Source organism: Mustela nigripes, chromosome 1 (assembly GCF_022355385.1).
Source record: "Mustela nigripes isolate SB6536 chromosome 1, MUSNIG.SB6536, whole genome shotgun sequence".
Classification (NCBI taxonomy): Eukaryota; Metazoa; Chordata; class Mammalia; order Carnivora; family Mustelidae; genus Mustela; species Mustela nigripes.
The window spans coordinates 120,229,583-120,248,448 of record NC_081557.1 but is presented as its reverse complement, the minus strand read 5'-3'; the positions used below and the strand labels follow the sequence as shown (position 1 = coordinate 120,248,448).

The window sequence follows — 18,866 nt, the reverse complement described above, 5'->3', positions numbered from 1 at the left end:
AATGGACCGTTGGATAATTCTATTTTTAACTTTCTGAGGAACTTCAATACTGTTTTCTACAGTGGCTGAACCAGTTTGTATTCCCACCAACTATGCAAGATGTTCCTTTTTCTCCACATCCTAATCAATATTTGTTGTTTCTTGTGTTGATTGTTACCATTCTGACTGGTGTGTGGTGATACTATAGTTTCAATTTGCATTTCCTTGATGATAAGTGATGTTGAGCATCTTTTCATGTGTTTGTTAGCTATCTGTATGTCTTCTTTGGGAAAATATCAGTTCATTACTTCTGCCCATTTTAAATTGGATTATCTGTTTTGGGGTGTTGATTTGTATAAGGTTTTTTTTTTTTTTTTTTTTTTTTAATATATTTTGGATACTAACCCTGTATCATATATTTCATTTGCAGATAACCTCTCCTATTCCATAGGTTGCCTTTTAGTTTTGTTGATTGTTTCTCTTGGCTGTGCAGAAGCGTTTTATTTTGATAAAATCCCAATAGCTTATTTTTGCTTTTGTTTCCCTTGTCTCAGGATATATATCTAGAAAAATGTTGCAACAGTTGATGGTCAGAGACCTTACTGTCTATACTCTCTTCTTAGATTTTATGGTTTCAAGGTCTCACATTTGGATTAGGTCTTTAATCAATTTTGAGTTTATTTTTGTGGATGGTGTAAATAAGTGGTCCAGTTTCATTCTTTTGCGTGTTGCTGTCCAGTTTTCCCAACAACATTTGATCAAGAGTTTGTCTTCTTCCCATTGGATATTCTTTCCTGCTTTGTTGAAGATTAATTGACCATACAGTTGTGGGTTCATTTCTGGGTTTTTATGTTCTGTTCCATTGATCTATGTGTCTTGTTTTTGTGCCAGTTCCATACTGTTTTTATTGTTACAGCTTTGTAATGTAAGTTGAAGTCCGAAATTTTGATACCTCCAGCTTTGTCCCCCCCCCCCCAACCACCCAAAATTGCTTTGGCAATTCAGGGTCTTTTATGGTTCCACATAAATTTTAGGATTTTTTTTTTGGTCTAGTTCATGAAAATTACTGTTGGTATTTTGGTCGAGATTGCATTAAATGTGTAGATTGCGTTGGGTAGTATAAACATTTTAATAATACTCTTCCATTCCATGAGCATGGAGTATCTTTCCATTGCTTTATGTCATTTTTGTTTCTTTCATCAGTGTTTTATAGTTTTCAGAGTACAGGTCTTTCACCTCTTTGATTAGCTTTATTCCTAGTATCTTACTATTTTTGATGCAGTGATAAATGAGATTGTTTCTTAATTTGTCTTTCTGCTGCTTCATTATTGGTGTATAGAAATGCAACATATTTCTCTACATTTGTTTTGTGTCTTGCAACTTTACTGAATTCATTTATCTGTTCTTGTAGTTTTTTGGTATAGTCTAGGGTTTTCTGTGTAGAGTAACATGTCATCTGCAAATAGTGAAAGTTCTACTTCTTCCTTACCAATTTGGATACCTTTTGTTTTTTGTCTGATTGCTGAGTCTAGAACTTCCAGTACTCTGTTGATAAGAGTGGACATCCTTGTCTTATTCCTGACCTTAGAGGAAAAGCTCTTGGTTTTTCGCCATTGACTATAACGTGAACTGTGAGTTTTTCATATATGCCTTTGTTATGTGAGGTATGTTCCCTCTAAACCTACTTTGTTGAGGACTTTTATCATTAATAGATGCTGTACTTTGTCAGATTTTTTCCTACATCTTTTGAGTTGATCATGTGGTTTTTGTGTTTTCTCTTAGTGTTATGTATGATATTGATTGATTTGTGGATATTGAACCACCATTGCATACCAGGATTCAATCCTACTTGATTGTGGTGAATGATTTTTTTAATGTATTGTTGGATTCTGTTTATGAATATTTTGTGAGGATTTTTTCATTGATGTTCATCAAAGTTATTATGGCCTATAGTTCTCTCTCTCTCTCTTCCTCTCTCTTCTCTCTCTCTTTCTTTCTTTCTCTCTCTCTCTCTCTCTTTTTTTTTTTTTTTGATATCTTTATCTGCTTTTGGTATCAGGGTAATTAATGCTGGCCTCATACAGTGAATTTGGAGGTTTTCTTTCCTCTTCTACTTTATGGAATAGTTTGAGAAGAATCAGTATTAACTCTTCTTTAAATGTTTGGTAGAATTTGCCTGTGAAGCTGTCTGGTCATGGACTTTCATTCTTTGGGAATTTATTTATTTATTTTTGATTACTAATTTAATCTCCTTGCTGGTAATTGATCTATTCAAATTTTCTGTTTCTTCCTATTGAGTTTTGGTAGGCTATATGTTCTAGGAATATATCCATTTCCTCTAGGCTGTCCAATTCTTTGGTATTAGTATTTCATAATATTTTTTTAAAATTGTTTGCATTTCTGGGGTGCCTGGGTGGCTCAGTGGGTTAAGCCGCTGCCTTCGGCTCAGGTCATGATCTCATGGTTCTGGGATCGAGTCCCGCATCGGGCTCTCTGCTCAGCAGGCAGCCTGCTTCCTCCTCTCTCTCTCTGCCTGCCTCTCTGTCTACTTGTGATTTCTCTCTGTCAAATAAATAAATAAAATCTTTTAAAAAAAATAAATAAAATTGTTTGCATTTCTGTGATGTTGGTTTTTTCTCCTCTTTCATTTGTAATTTTATTTGATCCTTTTTTTTTTTTAAGTAATTTATTTTAGAGAGAGAGTAAGGGGAGGGGTAAAGGGAGAGGGAGAGAGAGAATTTTGGAGCAGATTCTACACTGAGCACATAGCCTGATGTGGGGCTTGAGCTCACAACACTGAGATCTTGATCTGAGTTGAAATCAAGAACCATATGCTTAACCAGATGAGCTATACAGGCACCCCCTCTTTGTTTTTTGAGGAGTCTGGGTAGAGGTTTATGAATTTTGCTGATCCTTTCAAAGAACCAGTTGCTGGTTTATGTATCTGTTCTACTGGGGGGGTTTTGTTTGTTTGTGTTTGTATCATTTATTTCTACTCTGATCTTAATTATTTCCTTCCATCTACTGGGTTTGGGTTTTGTTTGTTTTTTTTCTAGCTCCATTAGATGTAAGTTTAGGTGGTTCATGTGATATTTTTCTTCATTAGGTATGTTTATATTTTTGTAAACTTCCCTCCTTTTTTGCTTTTGCTGCATTCCAAAGGTTTTGGACCCTATGTTTTTTCATTTTCATTTGTTCCGGTGTACTTTTTGATTTCTCCTTTGTGCTCTTGATTGACCCTTTCATTGTTTAGTAACATGTTATTTAACCTCCATGTATTTGTGGTCTTTCCAGATTTTTGTTGTGGTTGGTTTCTAGTTGTGTAGTGCTGTGGTCAGAGAAGATGCATGTTATGATTTCAGTCCTTTTCAGTTTGTTGAGACTTGTTTTTTGGCCTCATATATGATCTGTTCTGGAGAATATTCCATGTACATTTGAAAAGAATGTGTATTCTGTGTTTTAGGGTGTAATGTTCTAAATATATCTGTTAAATCCCCTTGATCTGGTGTCATTCAAAGCTATTTTTCCTTGTTGATTTTCTGATTGGGTGATCTGTCAGTTGATGTAAATGAGGTGTTAAAGTCCTCTACTATTATTGGGGCACTGGCTGGCTCAGTTGGTAGAAAATGTGACTCTTGATCTCAGGGTTGTGTGTTCAAGCCCCATGCTGGGTGTAGATTTTGCTGAAAAATAAATAAGTAAATAAATAAGCAAGTAAGTAAATTTCCCTACTATTATTACATTAGTATTGATTAAGTTTTTTGTTTGTAATTAACTGTTTATACATATGAGTACTCTCATATTGGGTGGATAAATATTTACTATTTTTGTATCTTTTTGGATTGTCCTCTTTATTATTATATATTGCCCCCCCCTTTTTTGGGATGAAATTAACTTTTTTAAAAATTTCTTTTCAGTGTAACAGAATTCATTGTATATGCTCCACACCCAGTGCTCCATGCGCCATGCGATATGTGCCCTCTATAATTCCCACCACCTGGCTCCCCTGACCTCCCACCCCCCGCCCCTTCAAAACCCTCAGATTGTTTTTCATAGTCCATAGTCTCTCATGGTTCATCTCCCCTTCCAATTTCCCTCAACCCCCTCTCCTCTCCATCTCCCCATGTCCTCCTTGTTATTGGTTATGCTCTACAAATAAGTGAAACCATATGATAATTGACTCTCTCTGCTTGACTTATTTCACTCAGCATAATCTCTTCCAGTCCCGTCCATGTTGCTACAAAAGTTGGGTAATCATCCTTTCTGATGGAGGCATAATACTCCATAGTGTATATGGACCATGTCGTCTTTATCCATTCATCCGTTGAAGGGCATCTTGGTTCTTTCCACAGTTTGGCGACCATGGTATAGTGCCCTTTTTTGTCTGTTGTTATAGTCTTTGTTTTAAAATCTGTTTTGTCTGATGTGGGTATTGCTACTCCAGCTTTCTTTTGATATCATTTCCATGATAAATGTTTCTCCATTCCTTCACTTTCAGTCTGCAGGTGTTTTTAGGTCTTAAATGAGTCTCCTGTAAGCAGCATATGGGTGGGTCTTGTTTTTTTACTCACTCTGTCACTGTATGTCTTTCGATTGGAGCAATTAGTCCACTTACAGTCAAAATAATTATTGATAGGGACACCTGGGGGCTCAGTTGGCTAAGCGTCCAACTCTTGATTTCCACTCAGGTCATGATGTCAGCCCCACATTGGGCTCAGTGCACAGTGAGGAGCTGGCTTGAGGATTTTTCTCATCCCCCTCTGCCCCTACTCTGCACGCTTGTGTCTGTACTTGCACACTCTCTCCCCCTCTCTCTAAAATAAATCTTAAAAAAAAAAAAGTAATTATTGACAGATGTACATTTATTACTGTTTTAGTCCTAGTGTTGTGATTGTTTCTGAAGTTTTTCTCTGAGCCTTTTCTTTCTCTTTTATGGCTAACTAGTTTACCTTAGTGTTATTTTGGGATTCCTTTCTCTATTCTTTGTTTATCTATTAGTAGTTTTTGATTTGTGGTTACCATTAGGTCCATTTATTTATACTTAAAAAAAGATTTTTATTTATTGATTTGTTAGAGAGAGCACAAGCAGGGGGAGCGGCAGGCAGAGGGAGAACAGGCTCTCTGCTGAGCAGGGAGCCCAATGTGGGACTTGATCTCAGGATACTGGGATCATGACCTGAGCTGAAGGCAGACGCTTAAGCAACTGAGCCACCCCGGCATCCTTACCTTTAGGTTTATTGATAACATCTTTTGCATATGTCAGTCTATATTAAGTTGATGATCATTTAAATTGGAACCATTCTTTACTCCTTTCCTCCCCACATTTTAAGTATATGGTGTATACTCCCAATCCTTTTATTTTGTGAGTTCCTTAACTGAATTTTTACAGAAATACTCATTTTTTTTAACACTTTTATGTTTCCTAGAATCATACTGTCATTTTTGGTCTTTCCTTTCTTCTTAAGGAATCCTCTTTAATATTTCTAGCAGGGCTGGTTTAGTGGTCATGAACTCCTTTAATTTTTGTTTCTCTGAGAAACTCTTTATCTCCCCTTGTATTCTGGATGATAGCCTTGCTGTTTAGAGTATTCATGGCTGGATAGAGTATTCTTGGCTGGAGGTTTTCCCCATTTAGTACTTAGAATATATCATGCCACTCCATCTGGCTTTCAAAGTTCTGAAAAATCGAATGACAGCTTTATGGAGTTTCCCTTCTGTTTCTGTTTTCTGTTGTCTTGCTGCTTTAAATTTTTTTTCTTGATCACTACATTTTGCCATTTTAATTATAGTATCTCTTGATGTGGATTCTCTTGACTTTGTTGGGGGTTCTCTGTACTTACTGGATCTGGATATCTTTGCTTCTCCAGATGAGGAAAGTTTTCAGCTCTTATTTATTCAAATAAATTTTTTGTCCCCTTTTCTGTCTGTTCTTTTGGGATCCCTGTGATACAAGTGTGATTTTGTTTGATTGAGTCACTAAGTTCCCTAAATCTGTTTGCATTTTCATAGCTCTTTTTTCTCTGTTTTGTTCAGCTTGATTACTTTCCATTATTCTGCCTTCTGTGTCACTCATTTGTTCCTTTGCTTCTTCCAGCCTGCTGTTCATTCCATCAAGGGTGTTTCTTGTTTCTTTTATTGAGCCCTTTACCTCTGCTATGGTATTCCTTATCTCTGTATTAATCCTCCTGGTGATGCTTTCCACTCTTTTCCCAAGTTCAGTGACTGTTTTTCTGATCATTACTTTAAATTCTCTATCAGACATCTTACTTATATCTGTTTCACTTATATCTCTTATATCTGGCTGTGGCCTTGTCCTGTTCTTTCCTCTAGGACACATACCTCTGTCATCTCATTTTTTCTAGGTCCTGTGCCTATTTCTCTGTGTTAGGAAGATAGTTCAGTCTTTTGTTCTTGACAGTAATGGCCTTATGAAGAAATTGGTCTAGTACTGCCCTACAGTGTAGTGTCCCCAGTTCCCCAGGGTCTGGCACTTCAGGGACTGTCTCCATTGTGTGCTGCCTTCTCTCTCCTGTTGTGTTCTGGTTACTTTATCCTTTAGGCCAGTCATCTGCAGAGACTGTCTTTGCCTGTTGTGAGCAATGTTTAGTCTCTGGACTGAATGTGATGAGTTTTTACTAAATGTGCTCTCATCTGCTTGTGAAATAAGACCTGTTGCCACTGTTGCCTGAACTCAGGCCCTACAAAACTCCCAAGTTGGGAGATGTGGTGTGGGAAGGAGGTTGTGCCAGTCTTTAGGGGTAGGGAGCCCACTGTGCTGGGATTGAGGCAAGCCTGAAGGGAGTACCAGTTCAGCTCAGTGGGTGCGGTGGGGCTTGCTATAAGCGAGTTAAGCAGTGAGGGGTGTGCTGGTTCCGCAGGTGACCTGGTGCTCATGCTGAGTGGCAGGGGCCGGGGGTGGTGGTGCAGGCCAGTTCCTTCATTTCTGGAGAGGTCTCTCTGCAAACACTGCCATTTAGATGAGCAAATAATCTCCCCACTGTGTGCCCCAGATGCTCTTCAGATTGTTGTTTCCATGGGCTCTTCACCCTGCCTTCTCTCCAAGAACAGTCCCAGTGCCCACTAGGCTCTCCTTGAGCCAAGCCTGCAGACTTTTAGAACTCTAGGCTTTAAGTTCCACTGTTAGCAAGAACTCATGAAATTTGACCCCTCTTGGTTTCCAAGCCATTGCTATGGGAATCTGTGTTCCACATGTGGGTGCTAGTCTGTCTCTTGCCCTTCTTCGCCACGGTGGCTCACTGCTCACTGTAGGGGCCAGGATCCACTTCTCTCCCAAACCATGTCTCTGCACTTCATACCTTCTTCGTATGGGTTTTTCTTTACCTTTAGTTGTGGAGTTTGTTCTGCCAGTCTTCCCGTCAATTTCTGATTTCTGGTGTTTTGGGATGATTTGGTAGTTATCTAGTTGAGTTCAAGGGACGATGAGGCAAGCCTAGGGTTCTTCTATTCCCAAAGCATCTTCTCCCTTTAGTAAATACATTGTTTAATAGCACCTTTAGTTTATGAGTATTTTTCTTTCTTTCTTTTGTTCTTTGATTTTATTTACTTATTTGACAGAGAAGGCACAAGTAGGCAGAGCGGCCAACAAAGGGAAAGGGAGAAGCAGGCTCTCGGCTGAGCAGAAAACCCAACACGGGGCTCAATCACAGGACCCTGGGATCATGACTTGTGCCGAAGGCATAAGCTTAACTGTCTGAGCCACCCAGGCTGCCCAGTATTGAGTGTTTTTCTAATGGCATGTCACTTTTCTATTTTCTATCAGGAGAGCAAGCCCTGGGACCTGGAGTTCACTATTTCAAGAAACTGTATACTGAAGTAAAATGCTGCATGAGTTAGAAAAAGAAAGGATCCAGAAACACATGGTAAGGAGGGAATGAATCAACTGAATTTCCTTGATTATGAATTCCTTTATTTCCTCCATTTCTTCTTTCTTTGTTATAATCTGATTGTAAGGTGCAGAGAGTATTTTTTTGGAAACAGAGAGATTGTTAACATTTGAATTAGAAGGATAGTGCTTTAGAAATACTGACTTAACATTCTCTGGGGTATTTGCTTATTAGTTGTTAATTATCCAAGGTTTGATCCACCAAATTTAATCACAAATTTTTTGTGATCAATAGTTTGGTTTTCTGTTGTCTGTATCTCTTGTTCTACTTACTCAAGCCTTTTATTAATATTGGCAACTTTTTTTGTTTAAAGGAGAGAGAACTGTATCCAGACTTTATTAATTTTATACCAAACAAGGAAGCTAGAGAGGATTGTGAAATGAGACCTGTTGATGGGTTATGTACATTATCCTACCTTGTAGTAATATCCTTGCTGTTCATTTAAATCTTATATCTTAGCTTAAAGGAGGTTCCCTCAAAGATTATTTTGCATTCTACCTTCTCCCAGCTATACTGAACATGTCTCAGACGTGTCAAAAGTATGATAAATACTTTTTGGAGAAAATGAATGGAAGAAATTGGGAGTATTCTTTGGCACAGAATATTAGGAGTTCAGTTCTACATTTGTTAAGTTTGAGATGAAATAAGTGAAAAGCTTTTGTAGCTTTAAAGTTGGTAAATGAACAGGAGTGGGAATGTTGTTTTAAGATTTATTAGCTGAAAGTATCCTAACATCCTCTGTCCTTTCTTGTCATAGCAACACAATATATTGTTTCTGTCTCAGTACACTTGTCTCATTTTGGGAGATTAGGAAACTGAGGTATAAAGTTTGATAGCAAATCTGTCTCCAAAGGAGAAGAAATAATGGCCCTCATTTCTAAGTATAGTAGTCTTTCTAAAAGACCAAATTACTATTTATATTTTAAGAAGGAGCACATGATGTCTGCTAGCAGAAGATAAATGAGAAGCAACCTGGGAAATACATTTTGTCTCTGGATTAATGCACCTACTACTGGGTAGAGATCAAAAGAATTCTCGTTTCAGCTCTGAATATAAAACATTGAGCTTCCCAGAGTCTTTTTTTTTTTTTTCTAAGTAATTCAAAAAGAGACTCATCTTAGGAGTAGAACTGGCTATCAAGGCTGGATAAGGTGGTGTTTCTCCATCTAAAGATGCTGCTTCAGTTGCAGACATCTTTGCACTCTGTTGAATGTGGTTGATCTTCATTTTATAGAGCTCTAATTCTGATTTATATCCAGTTAAATAGGAGGAAGGGGTATGTATATCTGTGTGTATAAAATCTGAGGCTATTTTTGGACACTTATCCTTATCCATTTCTTATTAACCACAAGGAAAATATCCATACCGAAGGCAACTACACTGAACTTCAAATGTTCTATGAGACACATGCCCAATGTTCCAGCTGTTCCTTTACCTTTTAAGATAGAAGCATTTTCTAGAAACATGAGGGAAGGCGGGGTTGTTGGACATAATCTTTTCAAGACTGACATGGTTTTTTTTTTTTTTTTTTTTTTGCAGGCCTGATTGTTGGCAATGACATCGATAAGAGGCTGGCATTTCTTTCTGTTCTAACCAGCTACTTTATAACTGTGAATAGTAACTATGTGTATTTGTTGGTCAGCAAAATTGAGGAACAAGAGCTATGGCAGTTGAAAAAGTCTGTCTGATTCCAGGTTATTTTTCCTGGCTTTCATCATCAGGGACCTTCTCCTTTTCATCTCATCAACAATGTGGTACCTTTTACCATTCGTTAAAGAGTAAGGACATGTCCACTGGTCAGCAATCAGAACTTAAAATCTGCTGGAATAAGGTCAGAGACCATTTCAGTTACAGCTGAGGAAAATGAAATTTCCATTTTATTCCGTGCCTTGTAGAGGGAGCACACTAACTCTTAACAGAAAGGTGTGAGTGAAAAGAGATTGAGTTTGTTTACTAGAAACTCATGGTTATGGCGAGTGACCCAACGTGACTAGAGGGGGCAAAAGCCACACAGGAACTCATGACAGGCTATACCATGTTGCGGAATGGGGGAGTGGGGAATGGAGGTCAAACCTGTATGTTACGGTGGTCCAACCGGATCCGACTCACATGGCTCAGTTTTACGCTCTTCATTATTCTGGTTTTCTTCCCCCTCATTGCTCACTATTATCTCACCACTCTGGATGAGGCTGATGAGGCCGGCAAGCGAATTTTTGGCCCAAGGGCTGGTAACGAACTCTGCGAGGTAAAGCACGTGCTGGATCTTTGCCGGATTCGTGAGTCTGTGAGTGAGGAGCTCTTGCAGCTGGAAGCCAAGCGGCAAGAGCTGAACAGTGAAATTGCCAAGCTGAATCTGAAGATTGAAGCCTGTAAGAAGAGTATTGAGAATGCCAAGCAGGACCTGCTTCAGCTCAAGAATGTCATTAGCCAGACTGAGCACTCGTATAAAGAGCTGATGGCTCAGAATCAGCCCAAACTTTCTCTGCCTATCCGGCTCCTTCCAGAGAAGGACGATGCTGGTCTTCCTCCCCCAAAGGTCATACGGGGATGCCGGCTTCACAATTGTTTTGATTATTCTCGTTGTCCTCTCACCTCCGGTTTTCCAGTCTATGTGTATGACAGTGACCAGTTTGCCTTTGGCAGCTACCTGGATCCCTTAGTCAAGCAGGCTTTTCAAGCTACAGCACGAGCCAATGTATATGTTACAGAAAATGCAGACATTGCCTGCCTTTATGTGATATTAGTGGGAGAAATACAGGAGCCAGTACTTCTTCGGCCTGCCGAACTTGAGAAGCAGCTCTATTCCCTACCACATTGGCGGACAGATGGACACAACCATGTCATCATCAATCTGTCGCGGAAGTCAGATACACAGAACTTACTATATAATGTCAGTACAGGCCGTGCCATGGTGGCTCAGTCTACTTTCTATGCTTCCCAATACAGACCTGGCTTTGATTTGGTAGTGTCGCCACTAGTTCATGCCATGTCAGAGCCCAACTTCATGGAAATCCCACCACAGGTGCCAGTTAAACGGAAATATCTTTTCACCTTCCAGGGTGAGAAGATTGAATCACTGAGGTCCAGCCTTCAAGAGGCCCGCTCCTTTGAAGAAGAAATGGAAGGTGACCCCCCTGCTGACTATGATGATCGAATCATTGCCACCTTAAAGGCTGTACAGGACAGCAGGCTAGATCAGGTCCTGGTAGAATTTACTTGCAAAAACCAGCCGAAGCCCAGTCTGCCTACCGAGTGGGCACTGTGTGGTGAGCGTGAGGACCGCTTGGAATTGCTGAAGCTTTCCACCTTTGCCCTCATTATCACTCCTGGGGACCCTCACTTGGTTATTTCATCTGGGTGTGCAACACGGCTCTTTGAAGCCCTGGAAGTCGGTGCTGTCCCAGTTGTGCTGGGGGAGCAGGTACAGCTTCCTTACCAGGACATGCTGCAATGGAATGAGGCTGCCCTGGTGGTACCCAAGCCACGCGTTACTGAGGTTCATTTTCTGTTACGAAGCCTCTCAGATAGTGATCTGCTGGCTATGCGGCGGCAAGGCCGCTTTCTCTGGGAGACTTACTTCTCAACCGCTGACAGTATTTTTAATACCGTGCTGGCTATGATTAGGACTCGCATACAGATCCCAGCTGCTCCCATCCGGGAAGAGGCAGCCGCTGAGATCCCCCATCGGTCAGGCAAGGCGGCTGGAACTGACCCTAACATGGCCGACAACGGGGACCTGGACCTGGGGCCAGTAGAGACGGAGCCACCTTATGCCTCACCCAAATACCTCCGCAACTTTACGTTGACTGTCACTGATTTTTACCGCAGCTGGAACTCTGCTCCAGGGCCTTTCCATCTGTTCCCCCACACACCCTTTGACCCTGTGTTGCCCTCAGAAGCCAAATTCTTGGGCTCAGGGACTGGATTTCGGCCTATTGGTGGTGGAGCTGGGGGTTCTGGCAAGGAGTTTCAGGCAGCACTTGGAGGGAATGTTCCACGAGAGCAGTTCACAGTGGTGATGTTGACCTATGAGCGGGAGGAAGTGCTTATGAACTCTCTAGAGAGACTGAATGGCCTCCCTTACCTGAACAAGGTAGTGGTGGTATGGAATTCGCCCAAGCTACCGTCGGAGGACCTTCTGTGGCCTGACATTGGCGTCCCTATCATGGTAATAGAAAAATGAGCAGTTTGTTTTACTGCATGAGATAGTGTTTCACTTGTAATCCCTTTTCCAAATATATATAATGTAAGTCTTTGTAGATACATTTTTTTTTTTAAACTATACAGATTTCCTTTCCCTGTGGAATTTGTACTTGCTTCTTTTTCAGTCCTTTCAGGCTTTGCCAGTTCCATCTCTGCTACTCACTTCCTAAATCTCCTAAGACTCTCCAAAACTGAAATCAATATTGGCCCCATGAAGATTTACAAAAGCCCTTCAGTTACCCTGTTGATGTCTTCCATGTCATAACAAAGATGTTCATGCAAATGATGATGACAAAACTAATGCTTAGGAAGTGCGTATGACCCAGGCAGTGTAATTTAGGATTTATAAACTTACATCATTATTATGGTTTCTTCTCCTTATCTCTATGGAAACTGAGGCTTCAAGAGGTTAACTCTTTTGCCCAAGGTCATAATCATGACAAGTCATAGACAAACTGAGCTTCAGTGTTGTCTGATTGCAGAAGCTGCAGCTTTAATCACCTTCCATACTTAGCAAGAAGACTATTTATCAGAATATTGTAGAGGTTTTTTGGAAGATTGGAGTTGGGTTTTGAAATATTTGGGAGTTGGAGGTCCTGGTCTCTCAGAGTTCTTTCTGTTCTTTCTGTCATGATTTGGATGCCATATTTTACAGGAAAGATAATGGTAGGATAGGGCTTTAGTTCTGAGGACTTTGTTGTTTATCCACCTTTTGGCATGAATTTAGCAATCTAGAAGATTACCTATTTATCTTAAATGTGAGGCCTTAGAGCACGTCATAAGCAAACAAACTGCCCCTATTTATCCTGTGGCACAGATACATTTCAGAAAAAGGTAGCAAGGACAGGCAGAAGTTCCCATGGGCCCTGCATTATTAGAAGGTTGCTAAAGAAAATTAATGTAGTTTTTAGGAAGAATCTGTTTAGAAGGGGAATATTTGTGCCAGACTGGTTTTTAAAATTGTATCAGTAAGAAACTGATTCATGTGAAATATTTCCTGAGCAGCAGCATGGTATAATAGGGCAGTATGAATTTTGGAGTAATAGAGACCTGGGATTAAGTAGTCAGTTTTGTGATCTTTGATGAGTTAACTTCTTTGAATTAAGGCTTAGAGAGGAAAATAAAATAATACAAATAAGGAATCTAGAAAGGTACCCAGTAACTGTTTGACTCCTACTTATCCCTTTATGTCTAAGAAGATGGAAGGCAGTATGGATATGCTGCCTGTGTTATGAACAACTTTAATTCACTTCACTGGTAAAGGCCTTGTCTGTCCACTGCATAATTTCCCTTTGTGTTGTAGCTGTTACCATTTACCTTCTCCTGTACAAATCTTTGTTTTAAATTTTTTTCAACCACTGCTAGTCTTTTCTTTTCTTAAATTTTAATTGAATTTATAATCTGAGGCTCTTCAAACTATGTGGGGTTCTAAAAACTTTTGATTCCAGAATTTATCTTGTATATTAAGAAAAGTGTTGTGAATGGGAAGATTTCTTTATAGATTTCTTTCTGAATAAATTTCACTTTTTTCTTTCTCCGTTACAACTTTTTAAGTGTCACTGAAATTTAAAAAAAAGAAAGCATTTGCTCTATGAAAGGTGGATGCTGCTCAAATACAATAATAAAGCGGCTTTTGTTTGCCATTTTTCCCGAGTTTTCTTTGAATTTGGTATGGATGTAGAGAAGCCGACACCACCTTATTAACAGTGACTGAAATTTGTTAGAGAACTTACCAGAACTAATCCTTTCTTTTAACTCTGGTGGGAAATAAGTAGTCCTCTTTGATTACTGGGTAGCTCATTGCCATAATACAATGCCTAGTTGGAAAATGCCAGAAACTTTCCAAATGGGAGGCCATTCTGAATAGCTTACTCATATTAGCGGTACCGGTGTTTTTTAGTTCTTCTGAAAAAGAAGAAACAGTTTCAAGCTGGAGAAAACACTGTATTCTCTAAATATTTTGACTCCATTTTCTATTTAAGAGAGGCAGGGTTTTGGGGGGGGGGGGGTGGCAGTGGTTGAATTGCTGGCCTCTTAGCATGGAGCCAACATTACCAGGCATTGAGACTAGGAGGGACTGGCAGCTCTCTCCCCTCTGGAGAAATGGCACTATAATGAGATGTCGTGGAGTAGTTTTGCTACCCGGGATGCAGATGTACCTTATCCATTATGTTATAATTAACAGGTCCTTATAAACTTAGCAGTAGGGTGATTCTCAGGCAATCGCTCAGATTCCAGTCCTTCAGAGAAAATGATTTGAAGTCAGCATTTTTGAATCAACCCAGGAACCCCACATACCATTTCGGAAAACGATGGACAATTTGTGCTTCTCTTGTGCTCAGGTTCTTATCTAAGCATTAGGCATAAATGCTAAATATCTGTGGGCTATGAAATCTATTGAGCCCTAGGTTTTTGGTAGAGAGGGATTGTCTTAGGGGTGCCTACTGGTATTTGTATATTAAAATTCCTCATTCTTGTCTATTATTTAGATAACAAGGGAAACTGAATTAGATATGGCTTAGAGTATATGTGACTTTTACTGCTACCAGCCTTGGATACTCTTGCCCCAATTACTTTAATTCTCATCAGTTCAAATAGGATAGGGCCTGGACTCCACTCAGAGAGATGGAAGAAGTGCCATTAGTTGAAGTAGCTGTCAGAATGGTGTGGGGCTGCTGAACAGATGTGGTGATGGTGGGTGACCGCTTTGTCTCTTGCCTGTTTCGTAAGCAGTTGAATCAGGTTCCTTAGCTCTGGGAGCATAACAACAAAGACTATCTAATGGAAGTCAAATGGAGAGAAGTAGTATGCCAAGGGATTTGAAAGCTGGTCCTTCCAAAAACTCCTTACTGGGTCAGGTATGACCACTTTCATTGCATCTTAAGGCTGTTTCACTGTTTTCAGGTCTCCCTTGTTTCTGATGGTATGTCAGTGGTTTCCAAATTTTTGTTTCCCCATATGGAATATATTCTTTTCTCTGGGTGCTTTCAAGACTTTTTTTTTTTACATTTTTTTTCAGTGGTTTGAGTATGATATGCCTTGGCATGGTTTTCTTTGATTTGTATTCTGACTGGGATTCACTAAGATGCTTAAATCTATCAATTTTTTTTTTTTTTAGCATATACTGGGAAATTTTTACTTCATTATTTATTCAGGTATTTTTTTCTGTTCCATTCTTTCCTCACCTTTGGGGGCTCCATTATATGTATATTAGACATTTTGATTGTGTCCCACAGTTCTCAGTGTCTGTTCATTTTTTTTAAACTTTTTTTTCCTATTCTGCAGTTTTGATCATTTTTCTTTTTTTTTTTTTTTTTTAAAGATTTTATTTACTTATTTGACAGAGATCACAAGTAGGCAGAGAGGCAGGCAGAGAGAGAGAGAGGAGGAAGCAGGCTCCCTGCTGAGCAGAGAGCCTGATGCGGGCGGGACTCCATCCCAGGACCCTGAGATCCTGACCTGAGCTGAAGGCGGTGGCTTAATCCACTGAGCCACCCAGGCACCCTTGATCATTTTTCTTGATTGATAAGTTCACAGACTTTTGTGTCATCTCTACAGTTAAACTCATCCAATCAATTTTAAATTGTAAATATATTTTTCAATTCCAGACTATCCATGTTTTTAAAATAATAGTTTCTGTTTCTCTGCTGAGATCTCCTCTTTTTTTCCACTCTGAGTATGCTTTTTATTTCATTGAACATAATTATAATAGCTACTTTAACATCTTTGTCTCCTGATTCCAACATATAGGTCACTTGATAGATTTAACTGAATTTCTTTTTTCTTGAGAGTCATGTTTTTCTGGTTCTTGGTACATCACATAGTTTTGTAGAGTGTGAATATTATACTGTGAAGACTGTGGGTTTTGTTTTATTTCTCTGAAAAGTAGTGATGTTTTAGTTTTTGCAAGCAATTTCTTCAGTTGAACTTAGACTGCAAGTTCTGTCTCTTGAGCTGCAACTCAAACGTGAGTTTGATCCTTTTATCTTTTGTTGGTTGGCTTACAGACAGCACCAAGCATGCACATGTGGCTTAGAGGGGGCCAGAGACTGGATAGTTTATACATAGAACTTAGAGCTCCCTCTATCTGGCTCTCTTCTGGAATCTCCTTTCTTTCTGAGGGCTGTTTTTGACTCCCACTCTTTCCTCTTGTTCTTCAGGCCAGAAAAGACTTGGATGTTGTATGTGAGTTTAGCTGTTCTATATGCTGCTGACTGGCCTACTGTCAGGATAAAAGCAATGGTGATTCTACTCATGTTGGTCATTCCTTCCTAAATTTCAGCTCCTCTCTGGAATTTGCCACCCTCTGTTCACTGTCCAGTGCCTTCAGGTAATTGCTTTCTTGGTATTTTTGTCCAGAGTTTATAGTTACCATCTGTAGGAGGTTTGGGTCTGTTAGGAGCTTCTTCAGCCATCCTGAAAACAGAAACCTCCAAGTAATCCTTTTGATACATAGCCCACACCAAATTTTGGTTTGAGTTATTACTTCATTCTCATTAGTTAACACATCTACCTCACTCTGCTTTGTATTCTGAATAATAGTAATAAATAGGGTGGCCTTGTTTGGAGCTTTCTGTGGAAATAAGAACATCAAAATCTTTCCTTTTTGAGTTTGAAAACTTGGGTTGTTATGAAGGAGGACACGTTTCAGTAATTAGTGGTGTGGTCTTGCTCACTCAAAACCCCACTCATCTTCACACTGAATACTTACTCATTTCTCAGTCTTGTGGGCTGCCAGTTCTCCAATTCTTAGTTTTTAATTCTCTTCTCCATTGAAGTGTACAGTCAGTTTACATAATGTGCCTGGGAAGGCCTCCGTGAAGAGGTGACATGTGAGCAGAAGCCTGAGTGAAGTGAGGGAATGGGCTATGTAAATTCTGGAGGAATATATAGAGAATAGCAAATGCTAGGAGCTTGTCGTGCTCGAGACATGGCAAGAATGCCCTGTGTTATCTGAGGTGGAGTGAGCAAGGAGAGCACTTGAAAGCAGGTTGGAGAGAGTAGAAGTCAGCACATGTAGGACCAGGTAGGTCATGGTAGGGATTGGAGATTTTATTCTAGGTGTGTTAGGATGCCATTGGAGGGTTTTGAGTGAGGAGTAATATGATGTGTGTTGGACTACGGAGAAAAGAGCAGAATAAACAGTTCAAAGGCTATTTATTATTGCAGGAGCCTAGGTGAGGGTGTGGGCAGCTTGGACCAGGGCAGTCGTGGTGGAGAGGATGACTTAAGCATATCACACCTCCCTTGTAGACTTCAAGGTCTCTGTGGAAGTGGTAAGGCCAAAATGTGCTTGTTGTTCCAAATGACAACTATATATAGAGATAGGAGAGTATTTTTCACTGCCTTTTCCCCTCCTTCTCAGCCCTTGATATTAGAATTGGAAAAGGAGAATTCTGTTTTGGGAACCTGATGTCATGCCAGGGTGGTTATTGTGCTGTCAGTCATCATGCCAGTAGTAGTAAGCTAAGGGAAGATGAAGGAAGACTAGAAGAGAATTCAGTGTCATTAATATGCAGGCCTGGGTCTCTGCCAGTCAGGCTGTTAAAGGCTTTACTTCTGGCTAGACCTCAGGCAACAGTACAGGTAATTCCAAAGGCTATTCCTTAGAAAGTTGATACACTTTATTTTTATCTGTGTCCACTCACCTTTAAAAAATATTACTTGAGGGGCGCCTGGGTGGCTCAGTGGGTTAAAGCCTCTGCCTTCAGCTCAGGTCATGATCTCAGGGTCCTGGGATTGAGCCCCACATCGGGCTCTTTGCTCGGTGGGGAGCCTGCTTCCCTCTCTGCCTGCCTCTCTGCCTACTTGTGATCTCTCTCTGTCAAATAAATAAATAAAATAGTTAAAAAAATATATTACTTGAGTATATCAGATGATAATATCCTAAAATTGTGATTTTGAAGCACAGCTAATAGGAAAAACTCTGCCTAGCTTTTCTAGGTCCAAGATTACAAAGTCTGGTATACTTCATTAGGTGTTGGTGTATCTGTTTTTTTTTGGGGGGGGGCATCATTTTACTTAATAACTTGGTAATTATAGCTGTGGCCCTCTTTTTTTCTGTTTGAGAAGGGGCTGCATGGCTGCAAAGGAGAATTGTGTAAGACAAAGCTACCAAAAATCAGAAATTGATAGCAAGAATCATAAATGTATAACATAAAGGAATTGCTGAAAAGTCATGTTGCATAAATGATTTCCTAATTGCTACAAATCAGTTCTTTAGGTAGAATCTTCCCCTCTTAGTCTATATGTACTCTTTTTATTAATTCAAAGTAAGGAATCTAAGACTGAGAATTTTATTACTTTAGGTCACTCAACTAATTAATATTGAAATTAGAACTTAGGACTTCTGAACCATGTTCAGTGCATATTTTTACCAAATTTGAATTTCTTGAAAAGGCACGGTATATATATGTGTGTGTGTGTGTGTGTATGTATGTATATATATGTGTGTATATAAAATGTTCACAAAATAAAACAGGAAGAGATTGTGTTAATCTTGTGTAATAATAAGAGCTAACAAGTTTTGAGCATTTTCTGTGTTCAGCACTGTGTTGTCGTCTTGCTCTGCATTCTCTGATTTGATAGCAGACCTCCAACCTATGCTATCCACAGTTCTTTATCTACAGTTTCATAGGGAGCATGTGTAACTTCTCTTATATGAGTTAAAACAGACTTATAATCTAAAATATATAATTTTTTTAATACTGCAATTGACCCAAATTTAAAGAAAGTTGTAAATAGAAAACCAGTTCAGTGTGTTACCTTCTTATCTTTTTT

General features: G+C 39.5%; 1 protein-coding gene across 5 annotated transcripts in view; it reads left to right on the top strand.

Annotated features, from left to right (window-relative positions):
- The window catches only part of EXTL3 (exostosin like glycosyltransferase 3), a 143,935-nt gene that overhangs the window by 94,958 nt on the left and 30,111 nt on the right, over positions 1-18,866 (top strand). For all 5 annotated transcript variants that reach the window (XM_059372512.1, XM_059372475.1, XM_059372502.1 and 2 more), the window contains 2 exons: positions 7,760-7,859; positions 9,423-12,051. In XM_059372512.1, coding sequence (XP_059228495.1) covers positions 9,904-12,051 — 2,148 coding nt within the window. In that variant the 5' untranslated portion in view covers positions 7,760-7,859; positions 9,423-9,903. The remainder of the gene's footprint in view (positions 1-7,759; positions 7,860-9,422; positions 12,052-18,866) is intronic.